The 21,092-nt window shown below is 38.6% G+C and overlaps 2 protein-coding genes across 3 annotated transcripts; one reads left to right on the plus strand and one right to left on the minus strand.

The window, feature by feature from the left end:
* The first annotated feature begins 244 nt into the window (after positions 1 to 244).
* On the plus strand, positions 245 to 6,497 carry LOC105056780 (ABC transporter G family member 1). Its single transcript, XM_010939085.3, has 8 exons — positions 245 to 763; positions 882 to 961; positions 1,059 to 1,523; positions 3,548 to 3,634; positions 3,733 to 3,861; positions 3,985 to 4,176; positions 4,268 to 4,354; positions 5,688 to 6,497. Exons 1-8 carry the CDS (start codon positions 271 to 273, stop codon positions 6,360 to 6,362), a joined length of 2,208 nt encoding a protein of 735 aa, XP_010937387.1. The 5' UTR covers positions 245 to 270; the 3' UTR covers positions 6,363 to 6,497.
* Positions 6,498 to 16,213: 9,716 nt separating this feature from the next.
* LOC105056781 (small heat shock protein, chloroplastic) lies at positions 16,214 to 17,345 on the minus strand. 2 transcript variants are annotated; one of them, XM_019854365.3, is made up of 2 exons: positions 16,951 to 17,345; positions 16,214 to 16,837 (listed from the first exon to the last, which is right to left on the minus strand). In XM_019854365.3, the coding sequence occupies exons 1-2, from the start codon at positions 17,177 to 17,179 to the stop codon at positions 16,419 to 16,421; spliced, it is 648 nt and encodes a 215-aa protein (XP_019709924.1). In that variant the 5' UTR covers positions 17,180 to 17,345; the 3' UTR covers positions 16,214 to 16,418. The 2 variants fall into 2 exon arrangements, with proteins under 2 accessions (XP_019709924.1, XP_010937389.1); XM_010939087.4 differs by having other exon boundaries at positions 16,954 to 17,332.
* Positions 17,346 to 21,092: the final 3,747 nt, after the last annotated feature.

The following is a 21,092-nucleotide window of genomic DNA, read 5'->3' on the forward strand; positions in this document are numbered from 1 at the left end:
TGGAGGACTTTTATCACCCTTGCACCTCCCACCTCTCTAAGCGGCCGTGTGAAGAAAAAAAAAAAAATGAATAACTACCCCAATTGCAAGGCGTAGGGCTGCTTCATACCCTGCGTTTCCGTGATCAACCCAGCTGTCCTAATTGTTTACCAACAAGAAAGAAACCCACCTGTCCTAGTTGGCCGTTCAAAGAATTCGTCCCCACGTAATTATCATATTCTCGGGGCCACCATGTCTATTTATTGCGTTCTCTTTTAGCTCAAAACTGCCATGGCTTCTCCCTTCCCCGTGCCCAGATGGACTCCAAGCCCAAGCCCTACGAGGCCTCTCCGCCCTCTGGTCGTCGAAGAAGACGACATAGAGATGCATGACTTGAGGACCAGCGTCGATGCTCGGGGAGGCATCGACAGGTCATTCCCTTTCAGTGGTACATTTGCTCCTCCACCCCATGTTCACCCTCGCTTTCATCACGACAGCCGAGAAGAATTCGAGAGCTTGCCGGAGATGGATGTGGTGAACACGTCGTTCAAAGAGAAGGTACCAAGCTGGGGCGTGGTTGGCCATGAAGACCTCGAGAGCAACCACAAAAATAATCCTGGTGTCTTCCTCACATGGGAAGATCTCTGGGTCTCGGCATCGGATGGCAAAGGAGGGCGTGTCCCGATCCTTCGCGGGCTTAATGGTTATGCAAGCCCGGGTGAGGTCTTGGCCATCATGGGACCATCCGGTTGTGGCAAGTCTACACTTCTTGACACGCTTGCAGGTAAACATAAATATAAAGCTTCATATTATATTTTTATCTTAATTTGTGTATTTATCGCATGAAGTTTTCGCTATGTTCTGATGTCATGTTAAAAATTGATGGATATGTACATGTATAGGAAGACTAGGATCAAACGTAGGCCAAAGGGGAGAAATCTTAATCAATGGCCAAAAGCAGAAACTTGCATTTGGGACATCAGTATGAAAGCATTAATTTTCATCAGTTATGTTCTTTTCTTTGTTTCTTTTTCCTTTCTTTAGTTGACTGCATCTTGTTAATAAAACTTGGCCCTTAGGCTTATGTGACACAAGATGATGTACTGATGACGACGCTCACCATCAGAGAAGCTGTGTACTACTCGGCACAGCTCCAGCTGCCGGAATCCATGTCGAGGGCCGAGAAGAGGGAGAGGGCGGAGGCGACCATCCGAGAGATGGGGTTGGGAGGCGCCATGGATACAAGGATAGGGGGGTGGGCTTCCAAGGGCATCAGTGGTGGCCAGAAGAGGAGAGTGAGCATCTGCATGGAGATTCTGACCAGGCCTGAGCTTCTCTTCCTCGACGAGCCGACCAGCGGGCTCGACAGCGCTGCGTCGTACCATGTGATGAACAGGATATCCAGGCTAGCTCGCCGGGAGGGGATGACCGTCGTCGCGGCCATCCACCAGCCCAGCAGTGAAGTTTTTGATCTCTTTCATGGCCTTTGCCTCCTGGCTTACGGCGAAACGGTGTACTTTGGCCCAGCTTCAACGACCAGCGAGGTAGGTGTATTCCAATTCATGGCTCCAAACCGGCTCACTAGCAAAGAAAAGAAATGGGTTGACATGAGACGTGACCACTTGTTTCTTTTTCTCCCGTGGAAAACGACCAAAATTTTCAAAGCCAGCGAGCGCGTTGCTTGCTTTACTTTTCCATGGCCGGTGGACTAATGGGTCATCTTATAATATTATGCTATTAGGTTTCTTCTCCTCTTTTTCTTTGCGAAACTTCAACAAATACCTCATACCTTTTGCAATCAATTAAATGACCTCAAGAGTATCCAACGCGTTAACCAACGACAACTAAAGTGATCTGTTCACATTAGAGTATTCATATACATTAGTATACCAGAAAAAAAAATAACGCATGGTAGCCCATGATTTTCCAAGGTAGGAACAAGAAAGGTGGTTATCCCTCTTCCATACCGGTCTTTTTTCTTTTCTTTTTTTTTGTTTGGTAACACTTCCATACCAGTCTTTGGCAACATGCAGGAATGTATGATATAAAATAAATCATGTAGTCTTTTAGAAGTATATACTTAATTACCACCTACATGACAACCTTACCTTTTTCTTTTTTTGGTAAGTATGACAACCTTATCTTTGCACGCACGCACGCACACGCGCACACCTAGTCACATAAGTACATATGCAAGCATGTAACATGGACACAGAACATGCTCGGTATCAAGGATTGACATATTATATGTTTGACTTGCTTGTATATGATCCCAATATACATATAACAAGCTTTGCTTGACCATTATATATTATATATACTGCATAATTCACTGCAAAAATTTATTCATTTAGCAATCAAAAAGTTTTGTTGCTTAAAAGTAAATTTTATCATCTAAAGTATTTCGCGATAAAAAAATTTCCATCATTAAATTCATAGTAAATGCCTAATCACTAAAAATTATTAATGGTGAAAATGATAATTTATCATAAAATATTCTATATTTTGTGATGAAATAAATATTATCATTAACACACATATATTCAAGAAAAAATAATCTGTCACTAAAAGTGGATAAACAATATTATCTAAACATCTACTTTGATCATAAAAGTCAACTCTAATTTTTTCTATTAAAATAATAAAAATATATTTTTTCTAAAATATTTTGGTTTTCATCACAAAAAGCTGGCTATTAACAATAATACTATTTAATCACTCAAAATCAAATATTGGAAACAAAATATTTTTGTTATAAATTATGACTAAAAATGAGTGAAATATTATCCAACTAAATCTATTTGCATATCCAATATCTGATCAGATTCGGATAGATATCATTTTTTTGAATCCAATCGGATTTACATACAAATCTGGACATATGTTTACAGTTTTAAATATAAGAAAGAATTCTTTTATATACACATGGCTCACAAAATATGCAAAGGATCGATTAGGCTTTGCTTGAGCATAAGAAAAATAGCAGGATAATTAAGCAGATACTTTGCACAGGTTTTTTCAATAAAATTAAACAGAACATCGAAGTTTGTGAGTAGCTATCATAACAAGCATGGAATCAATTGTGATATATTTTCTCATGTAAATGTCAAAGTTAGACTATGATAATAAAAAGAGGAGTTTCATTTTTATATAAACAAGCATGTGCAATGCACAACTAATAACAAAAGTAAATAATATTAAACAAATTAAATAAATTAAAATTAAAATGGATGAAGTTAGGTAGTAGAACGTTGTTGCAGGGAGATAGAGACAGGTAGGAACTAATTTTTTTGGCAAGAAGTTAGGGTAGAGAAAAACTCATTTGGGGCATTACAAAGATGCCATCAAATATGAGATTTAGACAAAATTAGTCATTATTCACATTTTTATTTCCAAACTATCAGTACTCATGATTGTTAAAAAATAAAATTTTGTTAGTGAAACAAATAATATTACTTACATGGACAAATTGGACAGATCCAAAGGACCCTTAATGCTCTTTTTAATATAGTATATAGATTGAAAATCAAGTGAGTTCATCCATTTTGTTGCACTCCATTTTCTCCAGTTCTTCGCTTTGAATGGCTTCCCGTGTCCACCTCATCGAAATCCTTCAGATCATTACCTTAGGACAATCAACAAAGACTTTGAGAAGGTATGCAGCATCACTTCCAACAGCTTTTTGGTTGCTAATTATCCATAGTTGAAGACCTGGTAAAATTTCGACGATGTTCCTATGATTTGTTCCAACAGGATATCGAAGAAGGCCCTAAAGTTAATCCAATAACCACGGCTGAAGTAATTGAGACCCTTGTGAAATCTTATAAGTCCTCCATTATTTCACAACAAGTAGCTCAACAAATTGCAGAGATTCGTGGAAGGGTGATCACAATCTTGGATTAGTACTTGTTTGTTCACGATGTTAATCAAAAAACATCGCTTAGCACAATACCTTATAGTATCATCTCATGTTCTAATTTTACTTGTATTACCTTTTATGGAAAGGGAGGAGCTCTGGTGAAGAAAGGAAGTCAAGCTAGCTTCTTAACTCAATCCCTGGTCCTCACCAGAAGGTCCTTTGTGAACATGTACAGAGATTTGGGCTACTACTGGTTGCGATTTGCCATTTATATTGCGCTTTGCCTCTGTGTAGGCACCATATACCATGATGTTGGCCATACTTATGGTTCAATTCAGGTATGTAAGTGTATTCCCTTATGAACTTAAAAGGTCATTTTAATGCTGTTTTATACGTATTATAATTTAGTGCTGGTTTTGAAATTTTCAGGCCAGAGGTTCTATGCTCATGTTCATAGCTGCATTCCTGACTTTTATGGCAATAGGGGGATTTCCATCTTTCGTGGAGGACATGAAGGTTAGTCATTTTCTCCCTAGACATAGTTATGCATCTGAATGATAATGATGTTGTCATCACTTACAAATTAAAATACTCTGTAGGCTTGTTAATTTCCTACAGTTTTGAGCTAAAAATTCTTTAGGATTCATGAATTAGACCATGCATTCAAGCGTGGCCCTATATCAACCCAACCAAATCCTGCCCAGTCCAAATCCTATGGAAAGGAAAAAAAGGCCTCTATGAATCCTTTTTTCTTCCAACAACCTAAAAGCTAGGATCTGGGCTGGATTGAGATAGGGTTTCAGAAAATACAAGCCAGATGGGCTAACAGATTTGATTTCTACAGAATTATCAGTCCAACCCTATTAGAATATCCAAACATGCCCAATAAATTTCACCAAGCACATATTGTACGTTAAAAGTGTTGATCGATATATCATCCTTCTTTTATTGACACTCGCAACACATGATTTGGTTAACAGTCATATAGCATCATGATAAAAGAACTGTCTTATTTATTCATCATTATTTTCCTTCTTCTAACCATGCAAGACTAGAATATGTTCAGGTAATGGATGCTTAATGAGAATACGATGTTTTTAACTCTTACCTTTCATAGTCACACTCAATACATGAAATATGACTTTAGCCATAAATGCTAATAATTGGTGCAAATTGCATCATGGTCTGCTTCTTGATTATTACAATATCATTTGGGTCCAAGTGCATGCCTAATGAGAAATAACAGTTTTTTTGTAACTTTTGGTGCTAAACTCTAATTGCTTTTTTCCTAATCGTAGCAATATCATTTAGGTCCAAGAGCATGCCTAACAAGATATAAGAATTTTTTTGATAACTTTAGTACTAAATTCTTGTTTTTCTTTTTTCTGTAATCTTAGCAACAATTATAGAGTATTACTGCTACTTTTACTGTTTTTAAGTCCATTCTAGTGAAAAAATATAATATAAAGGTGTTTAGTATTTAGATTAGCATTGGCCATAGAGTTAATAGAGGCTTTAGATTCTGCAATCTTCAATATTGAAGATAGTAAAAAATCTCCAATTATTTCTGTCCGTGGTTTTTTCTTTTGATTTAAAGAGTTTTCTACGTAAATCCTGAGTTTGCATTGATTTTTGTTTTCTTCGATTTCTCTTTTTATTTGGCGTCTTGCTGCAACATATAATATTTTGATCACTTTGATGCTGCATAAAAACTCTCTTTCTATTATAAAGGTCAGCTATAAATACAAATCACAGGTGTTAAGTTTATTAACATTTGTATCTTCATTACTAGAATATATAAGCACACAAGCAGCTTTCTCTGCTCTGTTTTGGCCATTTCACTCTCTAGGTCTTTGGACGAGAAAGACTGAACGGGCATTATGGTGTCACTGCATTTGTGATCGCCAACACTCTTTCTGCCACTCCATACTTGGCTCTCATCTCTGTAGCACCAGGGGCCATGGCCTACTACCTTGTTGGCCTTCAGAGGAGAATAGATCACTTTGCCTACTTTGCTCTGGTGCTGTTCATGTGCATGATGCTAGTTGAGGGCTTGATGATGATTGTTGCAAGCATCGTCCCAGACTTCCTGATGGGCATCATAACTGGGGCTGGAATCCAGGGAGTGATGATGCTGAACGGCGGCTTCTTCCGGTTGCCCGACGACCTCCCCAAGCCGGTGTGGCGATATCCGATGTACTACATTGCCTTCCATAAGTATGCTAACCAAGGCTTCTACAAGAATGAGTTCTTGGGTCTAACTTTCCCCAACAACCAAGCAGGGGGCCCTCCCACCATTACTGGTGAAGAGATTCTGAGAGACACCTGGCAAGTTGAAATGGGGTACTCCAAGTGGATTGATCTTGCTATATTATTCGGTATGGTTATTCTGTATAGGGTCTTATTCTTGCTCATTGTAAAGATAACGGAGAAGGTTAAGCCCATGATGAATGCTCTACTGGTGAAGCCTCCTAAGCAATCCACCCATGTTATGGAGCGGCCGTCGTCTGGACGCTCAGAGTGACTTCCATGCACTAAAATGGTTTAGTTGTGATCTTCTGTAGTAGACTTGAACTCTTTCATTCCTCACGAGAGGAAAAGTATATTTCAGTACATTTCGTAGTGAACTCTCACATCAAAAATATTGCTCTGTAGTAAATTAAGGATTATTTTATGAATGTACTCATATATAAGAATAGGCAGTTCCTCTATATATATATATATATATATATATATATATATATATATATATATATATCTGATATTGATCATAATTTACAAGAACATTCTATAGTATTAGTAAGAAGGGAAAGGGTTAAGGATTTATTCGGTGTAAGATATCATATTGTTCGAGAAATCTTAGATGCTGTCGGAGTAAAGGATCGTCAACAAGGACGTTCTAGTGCATTGTAGATTCTTATCCAAAATTTATATCATTTGATGATGCCATGTGAATCGCTAAAAACATGTGAAGTATATGACTAACCCAATAACAAAAGTTTCGTAAGGAGACTGGAGCAGGCTATCATGGGACAAAAGACCATCTTTCTAAAGAGATTCGATTCGAAACTATTATATGTCCAAGGTCTAATATTAAAATCATTTTAGAGGTTTTTCCTTACTTAGTCCGTGTCAACAAATAATTCGAAATACCTCGATTTTTTCAGAACAGGTCCAAGTCAAATAACAATGATTCGATCGGATGTAAGCCAATCTTCCTTGGAGTGATTTAAGCTCCTTTAGGTTTCTTGGAGGTGGCATCTCCTGAATCACCTAGATCCTTTTCAGATCGATTTCAATCCCTCGATGGCGGACTACACTAGAAATTTTTCAGATGTAAGCCCTCAAGCGCATTTGACTGGATTCATGCAGAGTTTATGTTTCCACAATCGTTCAAAAACCATACGAAGGTCATGACTCGAGCCATCAGTGAGATACCACTCTGGAAGAGCTAGAATTCTAACCTTATGTCAGGACCTGCAGGTCAAGGGACAGTCTTAGGTAGACAGTTTCTATGGGGCATAGGCCTCCCAAAAAGTAATGGAGGCGTGCAAAGATTTCTTCGAGTCGGATGGAGATTGGCCCTCGAGTGCAAAGGCAGAAGGGAGCTTGACTGCAAGACCTACCCGTCGAGCAGAGACGAAAGTCAGCCTTAGTGATCCGACGGTGTCGAGTGGAAGAACCGTCGCTCAATGGATAAAAGTTACTCTAGAGATAACAGACTGATCTTTCTCAAGAGTTTATATCAACAAGAAGGTTTTAACTGAGTTGTGTCTATGCTTCCTTTCAGCGACCCCATTTTGCTGTGAGCTATATTGGCAGGAGAACTGATGATCAATTTCATGAGTGGCTGTAAACTAAGAGAAAACTGATGAGACATATTCTCCCCCTGAATCTGAGCGTAAAACTGGAATCCGATGACAAAAGAAGAAATTCTCAACCTTAGTTTAAAAAAGCTGAAAGCACTTAAGTACCTCTGATTGGTTATTAATAATAATTTTTTTTAAGGATATACATCATTTATAAACGAGACATAGTAGTGATAACCAAAGAGAGAAAGCACAGGCGAAGGGCCCCATACATTAGAATGCACAAACAAGGGCTAATGGAATTGAAAAAATCTTATGATTGAAATTAGTAGGCGTTGCCCGTGTTTGACCAGCTGAGCAGCTATCAAAGCCCAGGTATTGGCAAACTTGATTGCTGAATGCACCTCCTTACTTAGATAAAAAACCAACTCAAGACCAATCGAAGACCTCGAAGGCGGGGGAAGCAAGGGCTCAGCAGCTTGAACTCTTGTGGACCCTGCACATAGATGAATCCTCTAATGCAGCAAGCAGTGGGTCAGGGCTGATACTAGTCGGCCCAGGAGGAGAAACAATCGAGTATGCTCTCAGGTTCCGTTCGGGACAACCAACAATATTACAGAGTATGATATATATATATATATATATATATAAAAGAATGCTGCTAGCTTCATGTAAGGATTGCTCACAGGAATGAATCATGGAAGAAATAATTTACATCTGAAATTTCGGAACTCCTCGGTGCGTTCAACTACTCTGAAACAATCAGAACAGCATGCATGATTTGTAAATTCCATTGTTCTTCATCAGCAAGTATGATCTTTAGTAATTTAACAAAATTCAAGACAAATTTAAAAGAACTAAAGTAGAAGAAATAAAATACATGACAAAGCATTCTCATCTCTGACTTAAAGAGTGCACCATTGCTTTTTTTCTTTTTTTTTTTAAGAAATAGATTGGTACCTTTCACTGATGCTCTAACAATTGTTTTCTTTTTTCTTTTTTTTTTTTGGTAGAAAATGGTTAGACAACGTTGATGAAACAATGCTAGAAAGATTAAGCAAAGCTCCGGGTCTATGTTTTGATTTGATTCTGTAGCTGCTGGCCTGTAACTCTGTTTTTTTTCTTGTCTAGACTCTTGTAAGTCCTAAAAAATTTTGGAGGTTGGTCCCTAATCGCGAGAGCTTGATTTAAAACTAACAAAGGCAGGTTCCAAACCTGGAGCTGGCCTTTAAGGTGTCATGGCAAGCTCCTTTCATTGACTCCTAACTGGTCATCGGTTTCAACAATCAACGGATAGGAAAACTACAGGACACTGGCTAGTACTGGAATTTGAACTAGTTCAAATGGTGAATTTTTGACCAAACATGACATGCATATGAATCTAATGGTATAAGTTTTTAGATCTACTCCGATTTTGATAGCTATATTACACAATTTTAAGTCATCAAATTTTAAGGCTAAACGTATATATCAACCCTTTTCTCTTGCATATTGTTGCAACAAGTTTTCGGACTGATATCGGTCATTCACCAACATGGAGCTCAGGCCTGATTGGAAGGTGCTTTCTCGTTCATGAATTTGCAACAAAAGTTTGCACTCGCTGAAGGAGCTCCGATAGAAGGCCCTCCGATGATTGTTAGCTAGAGCTTGAGAACAAGGAAGAGGAAAGAAGAAAAAAGATGGGAGAGTGAGGAAATATAAGCATTGTTCTTCATGTGTTTGCTCATTTACCTTAGGGTTCCCTCATTACCTCTTTTAGATGGAGATGGAGGCATAGGCCATTATGCCTAAATCCAATAGGCCGTTAAGCCGTAGCTTAGTAGGTTATTAGGCCTTGATCCAGTTAGTCGTTAGAATAGGGAATCCTCTCACTAATCTATAAATCATGATTGTTACTCGTGAGTGTTAGCGTGGATTCTATCCATGTTTTAGAAATTATAGAGAGATTTCAGCGAGTCGATCTTACCATTGAGTTGGCTGGTAGCTTGAGGTCAGCAGGGCACCAAGGTACCACCTCGATATGAATCTAGGGACGATCAAGTATGTACGAGGTCATCATTCTCAGGGCAGTATTACTTGATGTTCGGACTCCTGAAGAGCTAAGATTGGTTGTCACCAAATCGATTTTTATTTGATGAAAAGTTCAAATGTGGTTTCCACTATTTCTCCGTAGGCTTTCCACTATTTCTCTGGAGGCTCTCCAGGGCCGTAGGCTTTCCACTATTTCTCCGTAGGCTGGAACTCCAATGTGGTTTAGGTCACCTCAATCCCAGGCTAAAATACTCTGGTTGGTAGAAAATGGCTCATCCAAATGACCCACACTCAATATTTGCCTCCCACTTTCGAGTCCAAAGTAGTTTACTGACATCGGGTGATGGGAGTAGCTTATCAAGGGGGCCATTTTTGGTCATGGGATATATTCGAGGTTGACTTTGAACTGATGCTGGGACTTATGCTACCATTACTGTGTGGAATATTCTGGGCTCCAATTTTCATGGTGATGCTTCCTACGAGACGCCATAATTATGAAAGCATGGGAATTGAGATAGCATGTTGGGATCATTTAAAACATTCAATTCTAAGAATCCATCGATTACTAGCTCATCATACCTAAGGCTGACACGTGACAAAGTGCATTTTTTTCATAATCATTACGATTACTACGGCAATCAAAGGCTGATACATATCGACGTCTTAGGGGGTGCATCGAACCATCAGGTTGATCAGCCTCATCGGCATCGCTATAAATATTGGCTCTTCCCTTGTTTTTCACTTTCAACTAATCTTTTTTTGCCTAGCATTCTACCTTCACAACTATTGGAAGGGCTCTCCATCACTGTCCATCACTTCTAGAGCTTCCAGCAACCTTTTTTTTTTCCACCTTCAACTTATTCGTTGGGCTTTCTTTTTCGACTATCCTTCTCTTGCACTTTCTTGGTCTCTTCTATGGCTGTTAGGACTTGTTTCTTTAAATCTTCTATTTAGTTTATCTTTCTACCATTGTTCGCATTTTTTCTTGTATTTTCTTGCATTTTTGTTCTTTCTTTGATCCAAATAGCATCTGACGGTATTAAGACCTAGGGCAAAAGTTGTCGGGCTGGTCGGGGCTCTTGATTGGTCCCTTTTTGGATTAGGATTGGGGTGGAACTCTACACCATGCTATCTCGGACCCTCCAGCTTAATCCGAACCTTTTGCTTCAGATGCTCCTAAGCATGGGCTAGGCATGGAGAGGTCCACTCTTACTAAGTCTGATATGGAAAGGATCTAGACTCGAAATCAGTTCTCTAATTGGTTCCGATTGGAGCTGCCTGGTCGGGATGGCCGAGTGACTGATGCTCCCAAGGAGCACCTCATGATTTACCAAAGATTCTTCTAAGCCAAACTCCAATTTTTTCTTCATCCTTTCATTTCTAATCTTCTTGATTTTTACCGACACATTTCTGCTCAGACCAGTCCGGATGGTACTCTGATAATCATAGTCTTTATCTTTCTTTGTGTTCTTATCGAGATCGAGCAAGGTGCTTGCTGTTTCAAGTATTTTTCATCTTGAAGAGGCACCTTCAAAGTAAGCATTGATGGTACTTCACTCCTCATGGGGGCTACCAATTCGTCAAGAGGTTGCCTTCCTTCGTTCACGGATGGAAAAATTATTTCTTTTTCATTTCTTTTGATCTCCCGTGGGGCTTCAGTTAGATCTGGAAGCACCCAAAGACCTCCTAGAATAATCATATTAAGCTGCTCCCGGAGGACAAAGAGCATCTCCACAGACTGTGGTACATGGAGATTCCACTGCTATAGGAGCTCTTGATTGAGCAAGCTCTGTACGATGCTGACATCAGCTTGGTTAGTCCTCCAGGTAAAGTCGATCTCCTTGACTTTAAGCCTTTCATTTTGGTTTTGCTCTCATGTCCGATAGAATACTAACTATTTTGTTTGCTATTGCAGTGATGAGATCGATCTTGGAGTCATTGTGATCCACCCTAAAGAAGAGATCGGGCTCTTCCAATGGTGAGGCCTCATCATCCAAGAAGAAGTAGAGGGTGGCTACTCCACCTGAGTTGATGTCAATCCCAAGGACTTCCAACAATAAGCTATTAAAGATCGACGACAAGTTGAAAGTCATCATCACAACACCTCTGAGGTCCACTCCATCAGCCTCCCTGGAGATGGGCCGGCCCAGAGTTCAGCAACATGCCATAGCCATTATCCTCTCTCAATGCTAGATCCACACAAAGGGTCGCATTGTCTCCATTCACCCCGAGCTCCTTTACGGCAAGGGTCAGGGCTAGGCTCTCCTCATCCGGGATAGAGGAAGAGCTCCTAACTCTGATGAAGATGGTCTAGATATCTGATTCTAGATTTCTGGATGCTCGCTCACCTAGAAGCCGATGCAGATGATCTTCCTACCTGACAGATTAGTCAATGAGTAAGTCTCATCGTGTAAAGAAAATCGTGAGCTCGGATTTCTCTGAGCTCCTTGCAATGAGTCTTCTTCTTCTTTTTTCTTTTTTTAGTTTGATCTTTTTCAACCTCCATAACTGGATGATTCTATCCTCCTTTTCTCCTTTATAGCTTCTCCATGACTTTACTGTGCTCAACGAAGGGATTTGAACTTTTCTGACTTGATGCAAGAGTTGGAGGGTGGAGCCCAAGCTCGGAGGGTTGAGCCTAGGCTACTGAGGAGAGGATTTCCTAGGCTTTTTGTCCAAGCTCCAAGCGGCCCATGACGAGATAAAAAAACCTAGAGGGGAAGGTCACGTATGAGAAGATAGTGCCCGACATCCAATGGGGGAAGGTCGTCAAACTAGAGGAGCTGGCAGCAGCTATTACAACTCGTAAGGCAACCGAAGCAGAGCTTGTGGCAAGCAAAGAGGGGATAGCTGAGGAAAAGTCATTAGCTGTTGCCAAAGCTAAGCTCCAGGCTATAGAGGAGTATAAGACCTTGGAGACATTCGAGGTGGAGATCTAAAGGGCTCCATGTCGGCCTTCACCATGGGCTTCGACCTTTGTAAGGTGTAAGTAGCCCGACTCTTCCACTGAGTCGATGTAGGTTACCTAAGCCCCTAGGAGAGCGAAGATGAGACTGACGAAGATGGAGCATATACTGGCACCACTTCTTCGACACCATCCAGGATGGACAAGGTAAAGGATGGAAGGGCAGATACTGCTTCAACCTCGGCAACACTATTGGAGATAAATCTAGAAGACGAGACCAAAAAGGGTGAAGCAAACATCAGTTTAGCTTCAATAGCCATGACAACTGCATAGCCCATCATCAGAATTAATATTTTTACAGATCATCAACTGTGAGCCATAACATCGAGCCAACCCTAAGATATCAAACCGTACCAATCACCCATAGTCGTGTAGAATCATAATATCATGGGTGGAAAAACTTTGGATCAGGATAGTGCCCAACAATCGCAGGTGATCCTTGAGTCCAAGGTGGAGGTCAAAGCTCCTTAATTTTGTATTTTTTTACTTTCTTTTTATACTTCGAACCTGTAACTGAAGTGGCTATAACATGAGTTACCTTAATGAAAGGAATTCGATTTTCTGCATGTCATTATTACTTTGCTTCTTTGCTATTTGAAATGTTTCAAGTCTTTGAGATCATAGCTGAACTTTTGACATATAGCTAAAGTAAATTTTGGCCTAGAACAGTACCAAAGTCTGGTTTAGCCTTTTTAAGGCTGGTTGTCGAAGCAAACTTGGGTTCTAGATGGAGCCGAAGTCTAAATTATAGGGAGGTCATCGAAGCAGACATACGTTTGGTGCTAAACTGAAGTCTGAATTAGCCCTTTAGGATAGGTCGTCGAAGTGGCTAAGGTAGACTTAGCTCTTTGGAGCTTGTCACCGAAATAGTCTTGGTCGGCTCTTCTCTTGATCAGTCTTCTAGTCAGGGCTATGGCCTTCACATAATCATGGGTTGCTTTAAAAAATTATCTAGAACCAAGATCGGATCTAAGGCGATCCTCGATTCTTGATTTTGAGTTCGAAGGTCCCAACTTAGGTCGGGATGTCTCCTCATGTTGATATTTGTCGAACATGTGTTCGGAGGTCCTTGTTGGATCTGAGATATCTTCGAGAGATCAATCTGCCGAGCTAGTCAGGAGGTCTAAGCTGGAGTTCAAGTGTCTCTAGTGCCGATTGTTAGCCGAGCACATCTTTGGAGGTCCTAGCTCAAGTGGGGATATCTCTGAAAAATTAGTCCGCCAACCTAATCAAGGATGTAAGCCGGAGCCCAGATATCTCCTTATGGTAGTTGTGTTTTCAACCTTCTCTTTAGAGACCCCAACCAAGGCCGGGGTATCTCTAAATCGGTTTGATCTAATTTCAAATATTTAAAAAAAATTGAAAAAGAATTGAGAAAAACCATGCATATTTTATTGATTTTTTTAATAATACAAGTTCGAAAGCTTACTGATGATACATCCTTAGGTTCTCGACATTCCAAGTTTGGAGAATGGCCTTACTATTGAGTTCTTCCAATTTGTAGGCTCCTGATTAGACGACTTCTGAAATTCAATATGAGCCTTCCTAGTTTGGAGACAGCTTACCTTATTTGATAGGTTTAGACACTTCGGTTCATCGGAACACAAGATCGCCAAGTCAGAAGACTTTAAGTTTGACTCTAGCATTATGATATCAGGCTATCCGTTGCTTATATGTAGCCATTCTGATTTGAGCTAATTTTTTTGTTTCTTCTAACAAGTCGAAATTTGCTCATGGTTGATCGAAATTAGCTTACTCGTAATTTTTCACTTAGGTCGATGAAAGATTGATCTCGATCGGAATGACCACTTCAGTGTCGAAGACAAGACTGAAAGATATTTCTCTGATCGAGATCTAAGAAGTAATTCGATAGATCCAAAGAACATTGTAAAACTCCTCCATCCAGAGTCTTTTTACTTGGCTTAGCCTTGTTTTGAGACCCTATAAAATAGTTCGATTAGTTACCTCAACTTTCTCATTTTTCATTGAATTGTAGATGTCTGATCGAGATAAACCTTTGATCGATATAGACCTCCGAACAAAACTTCTTGAACTTTGGATTGTCAAATTATCACCTATTATTAGCTATAATGACTTGAAAAAATCCATACTAAAAAATGATTAACTTTCAAAACAAATCCTAGACTTTTTTTTCAATAATTTATGCCAAAAACTCGACTTCAACCCATTTTATAATAGCCACTAAATCTCATGCAATATTAATTTTTCTTTTGATTCTAGAATAGGGACTGAGAAAGCGTCTAAAGTGCTCCAACACTAATGAAATTAAAAGATGAAAAAATTAGCCTAAGATGTCTTACAAAATGTTAGTAATATAACATCATATTTATTTATCAAAAAAATTATAATGTCAATGTGTGCTATCATATTATGTAATATATATAATATAGTAATACAATTATAATATGTTGCTTACACTATTATCATTATATTATTATATTATGTGATATTATATTATCAAATAATAAAAATTAGAAGGATAACTTTACCTAATTTCATCGTATCTCACTTTTTTTTCTCATACAAAATCTATCAACACAAACAAAAAAAAATATAAATATTATAATAAACTTAGATTTTCGAACATTCAAATGAACCTCTTATTTTATATATAAGAAATATTTTATTTTTTAATTTTACAAAATGTATTATAAAAATGAGCCACCCGATTTATCAAAAAACTAAAAAAACATCTATTGCAATAAAACTTAAGACCCATTTAGTTCACGAAAAACCTAACATCCATAATTAAAATTTTACAAAATAATAATAAATAATTAAAATAAAATATTAAATAATAATATATATCAAGATCTTCATTTAAATATTATGAAACATACTAATTCTTAAAAATACTATTTAAATATTATCCTTATAAATATTAATATAATATTATATTAATTAAATCCTAATATTTATATGAATATAATATAATATTTATAATTATATTAACATTATCATATTTATTATATTTTAATATTTATATTAATATTATATTATATTTATATCTATATTAAAATATTAATATTATATTAATTATAATATTAATAATATATTAATATAATAAATTCATATGATCCAATATTATATTACAATTAACATAAATAAAATATTATTATTTATATAAGATTTAAAAATAAAAAGTATAATCCTATATTTATTTAGAATATAATAGATATTCTACCAATCAAATACAAACCATCTTCCAATAGATTACTTCTGCTATGGATTATATTTCCAAAAAAAAAAAAAAAAATTACTTCCAAACCAAACGAGTCCTGGGAGTTGGATCTAAGATGCTTTTATTTACATAAAGCATACTTATCTAAACAACGCAAAAAATGAGCACACCCGCTAGAATCAACGTCGAAGGGACATCGGCTCGGCCGGCTCAATCCTTCTTCACATAACCAACGTTATTAAGTCAAACCCCACCATTTGAGCATTCCATGTCAATCCAAACAATTCAAATCAGGACTCAAATCAAAGCATAAATGAAACCATATCCAAAACAAATTCTACCAGACCCTTCCAACAACGCCAGACTCGTCCAAGAACATGCTCAAGCCTTCCAACGCTGCAATATCAAATCCACACGGATTAAACGTCCACACTGTGTCCATTTGTTCTACAACCATATCCATCTTAAAAGACATAACGCATTGAGGAAATAGATCGAACAAAAAGAGGGGAAAAGTGAACACCCCGCCTCTGCCAAAACAACAGAGGGCGAGTGAGAAGCATAAGAACTCTTCTAGTCGATCTTGATTTGGAACACTTCTTTACGCTCCTCCTCCTTGACCTTGGGAACCACCACTTTAAGAACTCCGTTCTTCATCTCCGCCCGGATCTGGTCGATCTTGTACGCCTCCGGCGGCAGGTCGATGCGGCTGCTGTACCTCCGGCTGCTCTCCTCCTCCTCCGCCTCCTTCTCCTCTTCTCCCCTTATGATCAAAGTGTTCTGCTCCGCCCACACCTTCACGTGCTCCTTCCCCAATCCCGGCATGTCGATTCTCAGGTGCAGCGCGTCCCCGTCCTCCTTCGCCTCCCATCCTCGGCGGAATCCCCCGGTCGCCCCCCGGCTCGCTGCCGTGAATGGGTTGTTCAGCATCTGGTCCATCATGTTCAACACCTGACTCAAACTCCTCGTCGGTGTGAACGGATCCCACACATCTGAAACCCCACAAATTCAGACCCGATTCAGAATCTAGAAACGATTGTCCGGAAAAGAGATCAAAGAATCTGTAAAGGAATCGACGAATTATGAAGGGGAATGAGATGACGACTACCTGAGAAGATGCTGGGGAAGGGAGAGGAGTCGCCACGCTGGCGGGGGGCATCGGAGAGGTCGTCGCGGCGGCGGTCGACGTCGAGGCTGTGGTCATCGTTGAGGTCGCGGAGCTTGGTGTTGGTGCTGAAAAGGCGGGAGCCGGCGGCAGAAGTGGCGAAGGGGCGGACAGGGGAGACGAGGAGCTTGGAGACGGGAGCCGTCCTTGCGGCGATCATGGCAGCCATGGAGACTTGGAGATCGCGATGAGACTTTGGAGTAACTTTTCAGGTTGACCAGCGTGATTCGAGCGGGAAGAAAGAGAGAAACGGGTTTGTATTTATAGAGGGAGAAAGGGGCGGAGTTGATGCGTTCCGTTTCTTGGGGAGGAAGCCGAGACGGATACAGAAAGTTCTGGATAGGCAAAAATGATGAAGACCGGAGAACGTTCGGAGGGGCTCTGGGAGGTTCCAGAAACAAAAGCGCACAGATTTTTTTTTTTTTTTTTTTTTGAGGTTCAAGAGAGGCACATAGCCACCCAGCAAACAAAGCACACAGATAATAACAGGCGATATTACATTTATGCTTACTAATTTGTAAAACTTACATTAACATTCAGTTAAGTTAACCGTGTTAGTAGAATCATTTTTCTTATGTAAAAAATTAAAATTATTTTTGGGTGGAAAGAAGGATGCACGTATTTTTCTATATTTTTAAATAATTATTATATCATTTAAGATTATTTTGATTATTTTTAAATTTTTTTATCGTGGCATTTGGATTCCATTCAAGATGAATGGTTTGACTAACATTTTGCTTAATTATGCATTCAAATGACGGATAAACATAAACATCAAGGAAATAGAAGTGGGTTGTTTAAATTATTGGATGTAATATAATTTATTTTTAATCTCAGAATATGCTTATAATTTATTATAATTTTTTATATGGCAGAAGGATAAATCTGATAGAGATATGATATATGCTTACTCATAAAAATGAATCATTTTAATCAAGTGTAAATTAACTTCTCATTCCATGGTGCGATGTAACCGAGCGAGGTGGGAGAATTGCTTCATTCCATGGGGTTCCATGATATTATTTGTTAGAACTTGACAGGATAATTGGATTATTCCATGGGCAAATGAACTATAAGCCTGTTTCATAGCTCATGAGCCAACGTTACAAGCTTGCGGTGCAAGTTCTTTGCTCTAATTAATCATATATTACAGCTGTTAGGCAATTTCCTTTCCATATATCTATTATGCGGCCCTACCCTGGTCTCCCATCCTCCTATAAAAAGTCTTACCCTGTTCAAATCGTGCGTGTGTATGAGTAGGCTAATCTTCCTAATATTTGACTCGAAGGAGAGTGTTCTTTACTGGAACTCTTGGAGGTGGCTTCAAAAGATACTACATATTGGGAAAATAACTTTCCTAACTCTCTAGTTGATCTTGTTAGACAAGTTGGAGCTCTATATACACTCGTATCTCGTATTTCTAATGATGCTACATGCACTCATATTGTTCCTCCATCCATTCGACCTTGGCTTTCCGTATCCAAGTCCAACCTGGATTCCACGTTTGGGCTAAGACTAATTGAGGGTTCTGGGTTCTGGATTCCATTTGTTAGTGGGCCAACGCAGAACTCTGAGGACTCCGAATGCAGCATTCAGCCTTATTTTTATTCATCATTCAAATATTTCTAGAGGTTCGACTTGTCCAATATCCTTCCTTATACCCCCATATTAATTTGTTTAGAAGCTGCATATAAGCCTTGACCTGTCAAACTCACAATTGAAGGGTAGATTGAGGGCTTTACGGTGGCTAATATTAATTTGCCAACACATTCACCAACTTCTCCACTTGTTTTGTGATGCCAGTAGAGGAAGTCTTCGATTAATCAATAAATGGCCTCAACACCATGGTTGCTTGGTTGATGATTGCTTCTAAGAATCTCACTTTCTCATCTAGATGGAATCTAAGTTATGTGATGACATCGTTTGAGTGTCTTATCATCCACTAAAAACATCCCACATGAGTATCTAGTTTCAGGACCATGATCTCTTGGTCGGGTAGAACTGGCCAACCTACTGGAACTAGTTTATTTGGCCTTGGGAAGCCCATTGGCCACGTCCTGATGGCTCATCTTGTGGTGCCTACCGTTCATTAGCAATACTATTTGTCGGAGTGCTAGCTCAAGTGACGGCAAATAGCAGCACATTGTTCCTCTTCCTTGGTGGCATCCGAGTAGTTATTCATGTCCCGTTGGACATGCCAATACTTGCTTTCCTCAGAAATAGGAGTGGAAAAAATATCTAGAAGGCTAGCTGGATGAATGCACCAGTATACCATCTATTAGTCATCAGAAAGGATTGAGGTTTTGTAAATGATTATCAAATAATGTAGGTTCTGCTGTCTTGAAACAATAAGGACTTCTATTACCAGGATGCTATTTATAAAAGATGAAATGGTGATAGAAATTATGTTGCAAAAAGTTAAAGAAAAAAAACCTGATGAGGGATAAATTGTTATTAAGATTAAAAAAAAAAATACAAGATCTAGTTTTGTGGTACCAAACAAGAGTGTCCCCTTATTTCTGTTACTTTCTAATATTTAGTAGTGACCTTCCATGGCTGCTCGGACAACTATCTTTCTTCAAAACTCTTGTCCCCATTAATTTGTGCTACATTGTCCATTATGCGTGATAGTTACCATTTTCTCCTTCACTCCTATGTTCCATGTGGTGCTCCCACTCTTCTCATATTTTGAGTACTAATAACAGCCAATTAGCTATTGTACTTGAGTTTTATTCCATTAAATGTCTCATCTTAAGCTAAGGATTTCCACCATCCCAATTTGCATTTCATATGTTTTCTTGGGATTGTCCCACATATATTGTCTGTGCACTTATGATCCGTTTGCATCTGTAGTATTCTGTCTGTATTTTTATTCTTAATCCATAGTTTGAGACTTTGGTTTGTACTCTGAAACTTAGCTTGCACTTCGAAACTCGATTTGCATCTTTGGTCCTTTGACCCATATTTTGGTGGTTGATCTTTACCGTGACTGTTAATCTATATATAATTGATATAGCAGATATTTTGTCTGATCTTGATGATAACCAAAGTGGAGCCATTTCAATGAAGTCCAACCTCATCACCTCAAACATGAATGAACTTCAAACTAAAAACACAATCACGCCAGTCTGAGAATAGCAACATTAGTTACCCTTATTTAGCCATTATCACACACTTAAAGCGATTATAATTGTGAGATAATGTAAGGAGTCATTATAGTGTAGTTAAGCACTATTCTAATCATTGCTTTGTAGTTACCGTACATCCTATTCATCTCAGCAACAGCAACCAAATTCTCTTTATAAATAGGAAGAAGTAAGAAATTCCCAGATAAGTCATTTGACAGCTCTCTCATTCTCTTTCAACTCTTTATCTTTAACTGTTCTCTGACTCTCAATTGATTTAAATATTGAAAAATCTTCTATCGAAAAAAAAAATAGATAATAAAATTTTGCTTTAAGTCTAATTGCAACCAAAGACTAGTGACAATCACATCTTCGAGTCCATGTAATATATCAGAAGATTACCGACTTCACCATGGCCTCAGCATTATCGATCTTAATCCAATCTCAAAGTTCAATAGTAGTAGCAGCAGCAACAATCCTTGATCTAAGATTTTAAAACTTTGTTTACAAATAAGGTTTGTAAGATATTCTTCGTGAACATCCATCAACAACTTTCCAAAGCCCATCTTTGATCAGCCTGCTAGATGTGGTGTATGCAATTCTAACATTATCCAATGTTTTCGGATTGAAATTCTGATAATAATGGTGATTAATAACATGATTCCATAGCACTCGGTGGACAAAACATAAGCTTGCGATGAAATCCTTCGTAATTTTGAATTACGCAAATAGTTATGATGTGAAAAATGTATTAACCAAAAAAAGAAAAACGCTTCAAACATACAAATGAAATAATTTCGTAACATTTTGTTTCTGCAAATTTAAATGCTGCCGTCCTGCATTAGACCAAAAAAAAAAAAAAGTGAAAAGAACCAGCTCCAAATCCAAAAACCGGGCCGGTCTAACCCGAATCACGTGACCTGATGCCGGCTCGGACTGACACGGGCCAAGCGTTAC

This window comes from Elaeis guineensis, chromosome 13, assembly GCF_000442705.2.
Source record: "Elaeis guineensis isolate ETL-2024a chromosome 13, EG11, whole genome shotgun sequence".
In the NCBI taxonomy this organism is placed as follows: domain Eukaryota; kingdom Viridiplantae; phylum Streptophyta; class Magnoliopsida; order Arecales; family Arecaceae; genus Elaeis; species Elaeis guineensis.